This window comes from Nicotiana sylvestris, chromosome 10 (assembly GCF_000393655.2).
Source record: "Nicotiana sylvestris chromosome 10, ASM39365v2, whole genome shotgun sequence".
In the NCBI taxonomy this organism is placed as follows: Eukaryota; Viridiplantae; Streptophyta; class Magnoliopsida; order Solanales; family Solanaceae; genus Nicotiana; species Nicotiana sylvestris.
The window spans coordinates 27,489,986-27,496,247 of NC_091066.1; the positions used below are offsets into that span (position 1 = coordinate 27,489,986).

Sequence of the window (6,262 nt, forward strand, 5' to 3'; positions counted from 1 at the left end):
TTAAGAAAAGACTGGCTACATAGTTAAGTGGGAAAATAGGCTTACAGTGAATTGAAATTCATACACTTTGTTGCAAATTTCAGCTAATCTAATATACAAAACTTCAACTAAGGATTTGATATTGTAAACAGTTCCAACACTTTGAGCTGTGGAACTATCATGACTTGCTACATATCGTCCAATTTTCGAAGCGCGAATACTTCCTCTTCATTTATTGACTTTGAGATTTGAAAGCAATCAAAACCTTATATATTTGATTCAGGTTCAGACTTCCACAAAGATGAGATATCAGCCACAGCTTCAGAAACTGTTAGATATATTCCATTTAATCCAAAGGCCTCAAGAGTGCTAGATTGATGCAGCTTTTCCATAACATTCCCAACTGGATTTGCCAGCACAAGCTACAACAACAAAAAATCGAAGATTTCACGTGAAAGGAAAAGATAAAAGGAGAACAAATTTTGGAACAAATATTTTGACTAGTGAAGGAAAACAAAGAAACATCTTTTATGTGGTTGACGGATTTACCTTAAGAGATCGTTTATTCAGTGTCTTTCTTAGTTCACATATTGTGTCGATACCACTTGAGTCTATGGACGACACAGCTGGTGAAGGATGACAAAAATTCGTTACTGCCAATAATACAGAAGATAAGCAAATGTTCTCTCCGACTCTTCTTATTGGACTGACCTGTCATGTCGATAATTACACATTTGATTGCAGTTTCTTTGTTGGATACTATCCACTCTTCCTCTTCGCGAATCCATCTCAATATCCTACAGTTACAAAATGTGAATTTTGAGTGAATAAAACTGCGTGTAATATTCTAAACAAATTAATTGAAGTTGGCGAAAAGCAAAATACTGAATCTGCACTCTGTGTTTGAAGTTTGAACTAACCTCTCTTTTAGGTAGGTAGAATTTGCAAAGTAGATAGGAGCCTCAACAGCGAGGATAAGGAAAGAAGGAATTCTAACAGCTGTTCTATATCTGCTTAAGTTTTGATATACTTGAGTTCCAGGAATATTGCCCAGGACACTAGTATTTGGCCTTGTTACATGCAAGAGGATCTTAAAAACCGAAACTCCAACCTAAAGTTTCACAAGCAGAAGTAGAAAATGTTAGGTACAAGGAGGAGACATCAAAGAAAGTCGTACTATAAGATGTGATTTTTGAGGAGATGCTTACTGCTATGGCTAGGCCGAGAGGCACTGAGATGAAAAGAACACCAAAAAATGAACACAAGCAAGCCAAGAAGTCGAGCTTGTCAACTTTCCATAACCGGAAAGCAGCTTGATAATCAATTAGGCCAATAACTGCTGTTATAATAATTGCAGCCAAGATGACAATGGGGGTGTAATAGAACAGTGGCATTAGAAATAACAAAGTGATTAGCACAGCTGTTGCCATTATTATGTTTGAAAAGACTGTTTGTGCCCCAGCGTTGTAATTTACTGCTGATCGAGAAAATGACCCTGTAAATCAAATATTAGCTGGTTAAAAAAAGAGTTAATCTTACTTATCGGGAAAAACAGGCCAATGAGGCGGGTACCTGTTGTAACATAGCACGAAGAACAAGAGCCAGCCATGTTCATAAGTCCAATCGCCATCATTTCTTTGTTGCCGTCAATTTGGTAATTCCTTAAAGCAGCAAATGTTCTTCCTACTGCAATCCCTTCCTGCAGGTCAATGAAAATGTCAAACCCAAAGCGCTTCTTTATATTTCTACGGCCAATTGCTTGTAATAGTCTCAAGTGACTTACTGTTAGCGCTAAGATTCCGGAAACAATGCCAGTTTTGATGGCAAGAGGCAGATAAGGACCACTTAGATATAACATGTTCAATGAGGGTGGATTTAGACCCTTTTGCAGGTGTCCAATCTGCAATAAACCAAAGATATTTTCAGTTTTATTCTGTCAAAAAACCTATGTTGGCGGACTCTCCAAAATACTGCCACACCCGTGTTGGATCCTTTAAAAATACACTAATTTTGGAGGATCCAACATACACCCGACGACATTTTCGGAGAGTCCGAGCAACATAGCTAAAAACTACGAATGGAGGTAAAGCTGATGAATTTTACTTACAGTTTGAATGCCATGAGCATTCGACTTAAGGAGCGCGACTACCAGAGTTGAGAGAATAACCGAGGCCAACGGAGATGCTGCTGAAAGCCAGAAAAGTTTTGGGTTCCTGGTGCTCTGTAATCACAGCAGAAAATTCAAATCTTTAGTTAGAAAATGAACACAGAGATGAATATTAGTCAGAATATTATGTTCTGAAATAAACCAAACACTTACAATTTGCCGAGTGGTCAGTAGGAAGGCGAGAAAACAGACACCCATAACAATGGTTTGCCAAGACCACTGCAAATAGATATAGAAGAGTTACAACAACAACAACAACAAAAGACCCAGTCTAATCCCACATGTGGAGTTTGGGGAGGGTAGTGCATATAAAGACCTTACCCCTACCGGGTAAGGTAGAGATATAGAAGAGTTAAATTACTAAATAATGATTTGCATCAGTGCACAAACATAGTTAATTTTTCCACAATCTTATATCTTAGAGGAGTTCAATATTGAAAAAGAAGCTTTTCTTACTTCATCTTTGTGCTGGAAAACAGAAGACAAAACAGGAATTATTTGCATCTGGCTTGTGAAGTGGACTATCCCTAACAACCCTTTCAGTTGTTGCAATGAAACAATGACTGCTGCACCAGCCATGAAGCCAACCAAAGTCGCCTTCGACAGAAAATCAATGATAAATCCTAACCTGCAAACCATAAACTTTAAGTCGCTTGACATTTGAACTAACCGAGCTCTAAAATAAATATAAACACATGGCAAAAAGTTTTAATTCTTGAAAGTAAATCTTTGAGGACCTTAGATTACTTAAAAACATAAAGATAGAATGAAATGGACTCGCATAAAATGGAGTGGGTATACAAGATTAATATAGCCGACCCAACTAATTTAGAAGTAACGCAATATTGATACATAAAAGTCAATAATAGCGATCAAGTGTGGCCAAGAAGGATAGTCCGGAAATGTAAGCATTTGAATGCTATGCAAAATTCAAATTCTCTCTTGACTTATGGGTCATGTGACATCTTTAAAAGTTTAACACTGTGGTTATATGGCTAAAGACAGAGATGCATACTCTTGGTCAAGTTATTACATAAACATTAGAATTGTAAAGTCGAAAGCTTTGGGAGTGATCAAACAAAATAAGAGTAACAAAAGTCATTATGTCAACCTTGAAATCTTTTTCTTTTTCACCAGCTATATTTGTTAGTTTCATATTGTGCATAAAAATCTAGAGTCCAGTTTTATATGGCGCGTAAAAATCCTCTGTCCCTTTCCATGTTTCTTCTCTGTTTTCTTGCTGTTTTTAGTGGAAGTGCCCAATGTTTCTAAATGATTCTTTTGGGATATCTTTCCAAAAGTTTGTTTCCACTTAGCTACTGTAGTCCATTACTTAATTAACGGTAACTTTGATGGTGGAATGGGGAATGTTATGCTAGAATTATAAATTATTCCTCTCTTTTTAGTTGAATAAATAATAACGAGTCCATTAGAAAGTCGACTTAACAACTTTTGCACCAATTTTCAAGTGGATGAGAACGACTAACATATGGACTTAAGTTATATCAACTGACAGGGTCAATGTAATTTAACATTTCATAGAAGGTTACTTATAATTTATTCCAGGTTATCCAGAGTTAATGGCAGTATATTAACTACCTTTTAAGTGACCTAATTGTGTAAGTGTTTCTTGCTTCAAGAGAATTAATACCTGAAAAACCCTAGTGAAGCCTGAAACAGTCCGGCAAAAAGGGTAGCTGTAAAAGCCAACTGAAGGTAAAGAACAGGCTCTTCAGTGTAAGAAACTGCTTCACTCAGCATTGTGCCCATAACAAGTGAAGCTATCGAGACCGGACCAACTGCTAAGTGTTTCGAACTCCCCAAAACTGAATAGATCAATGGTGGCACAAAGCTTGAATCTGCATCATCATATCCATTAATATTTCCACTCTTAGATTAGTAAATAACTATATTGAATATAGTGTGATTTTTATTTACAAAATAAGTAAAGTACCGTATTCGATTAAGCACACATTTACTCTTCAACATAGACTGTATACTTTACAAACAGCGGGTGCATCATTTTTTACTCAAATTACATATATATGCGGAAATTTCTAGAAATTATGTATTTATAGGAAGTCTGAAACTGCATGTCGCAATTCACAAAAGACAACAATATTCATATCCACTGATCTTATAATCTTGCATGCACCTCTGCCTTCAATGAATAGACCAGTAGACCCCAGATAAATTTTCATAATCTTAACCGATTTTTAAACTTAAGAATTAAAATTAATTATCAAATATTGATTAATTAACAACTGGTTTTAACTATGGAAAAAACCTTATTCAATAATTATGCTTCAACCCCAAACGAGTTGGAGTTGGCTATATGTATTTTACATCAATTCAGCTCTATTCTGCCCCATTTCATTCCAATACAACTGACAAAAAATTGTTAGTAAATGATAAAAACGAACAATTCTATCACTTAAAAATCAAATTCATATTCTAAAATTAAGGGATCAAAAGCAAATTAGATTTTAAAGAAGAAAATGACAAGTGTGGTTATTTACTTACATAAGCCAACAATAGGTGGCAAATTAGCAAGTTTTGCATAGCTAATTCCTTGTGGGATAGCAAGGCTAGCAATTGTGAGCCCAGAAATTATATCAGCCCTTAGTAGTTTAAGATTATACTGAGGACCCCACTCAAAAACAGGGAAGAAAAACTGAAGACCCAAAACCAACTTCATTAACCATGTTTGGTTCTTGAATTTGTGCAGTGGATCATCTGGGAAAAATACTTCCAACAACCTTTGCCTAAGTTTTTGAAGGGTGGTTTTGTGTGGTGGTAAGCAAACTCTGTGTACTTCAAATGGTGGATTACTTGATATTTGTAATTCTGTAGTAGTAGTAGTAGTAGAGATTGTGACAATTGTTTCATTGCATGCATGGCCTGATAAATCTTCTACTCTGTTTGAACTTAATCCCATATTCTACAAAAACACAGTTTATAACAAAAATATACTGAGTTAGAAGCGGTGGAAATTGTGGTTGTTTCAAGAATTTGGAAGAGGAAGAAGAGTTGAGAGAAAGAGGAGTTGAGTTAAGAGGTAGGGGCAGTTGTTTGTTGTTAAATGCACAGACACTACCCATCCTTTTATAGGACAACTTTAACTATCACCATCCCCCAGAAAAACCCAAAAAAGGAAAAAGGAAATAGAAAAATAACAGAGGTGGTGCTGTGACAACATTGGAAGGCCAAGATTTTTTAAACTTTGTTTTCTAATATATAAAGAAGGGCATTCGGGCGAAGAATGCACTGATGCATGCTTCCACGACTCGAGCCTGTGACTTGTAGGTCACACAAATATAATTTTATTTGCTAATATAAGGAAAAAAAATAAGTTTACTTTGTTTTCTTATATAAGAAAAAATATAGTATAAGTTTTACTTATTGATAACACACAAAAAATAGGGAAAAGTGCGAAATATAGCCATCTACTTTCGGATATTATCAACATTTAACCTCTGTTATACTATTCGGTCAAATTTATCTCTACCGTTATATTATCTAATCAAATTTACCCTTATATCAGCAAACTTTTAAAAGTTACCCTTTGATCTGTTAGGTAATCCAAAATCTCTCAGTTTCCTTTAATTTAAATCACTTATTGTTCTTCTTCCTCCACTATTTTCAGAAATTGCTATTGATGTGAATGCTAAAGGTACTAGACTATACAAATTATTCATAGATAATTTTAATTACCATTGCACCCACTTCTCTTCTTGTGATAGTGGGTTTGAAATTGGTTTAAAATTTTATTTATTTTTCAACCATATACATACAGTAGAATTTAGTGAGTCTATTTATTGTGTATTGTATGCAACTGATTATCATATATGTACATGTATATTCGAATATATTTTGTTATTGTTTGATTAATATAGAGTTCGATCGACTAACTTTAGAGTGCACAATGCATAGGCATTTGATTAAAACAAAGTTGAATCACTAACTTGCAAAGTCTCCATACCTTTGGTGCAACGAATTCATTATAATTGGGGTGTTGTAAATATTTTTGGAATTTAGACAAATTACCTAATTTAGATTCTTCAATTTACTATATTTTATTTACTAATCGCTTCTCTTATTTATTTTTTCCAATTA

At 34.8% G+C, this 6,262-nt stretch overlaps 1 protein-coding gene across 1 annotated transcript; it reads right to left on the bottom strand.

Moving 5' to 3' along the window:
- On the bottom strand, nt 1-5,221 carry LOC104223663 (probable sulfate transporter 3.4). The gene is made up of 12 exons (XM_009775133.2): nt 4,670-5,221; nt 3,798-4,005; nt 2,603-2,774; nt 2,300-2,365; nt 2,087-2,200; nt 1,763-1,879; nt 1,552-1,678; nt 1,188-1,474; nt 900-1,090; nt 691-776; nt 529-605; nt 1-401 (listed from the first exon to the last, which is right to left on the bottom strand). Exons 1-12 carry the CDS (start codon nt 5,082-5,084, stop codon nt 246-248), a joined length of 2,016 nt encoding a protein of 671 aa, XP_009773435.1. The 5' UTR covers nt 5,085-5,221; the 3' UTR covers nt 1-245.
- Nucleotides 5,222-6,262: the final 1,041 nt, after the last annotated feature.

Bases quoted from the DNA above. Each gene is read 5' to 3' on its own strand.
- LOC104223663 (XM_009775133.2), bottom strand. From the start codon at position 5,084: ATGGGATTAAGTTCAAACAGAGTAGAAGATTTATCAGGCCATGCATGC. The intron at 2,366-2,602 runs GTAAGAAAAGCT...ATCTATTTGCAG, and splicing joins TTTTCCAGCACAAAGATGAA to TGGTCTTGGCAAACCATTGT. The intron at 2,201-2,299 runs GTAAGTGTTTGG...CTGTGATTACAG, and splicing joins TACTGACCACTCGGCAAATT to AGCACCAGGAACCCAAAACT.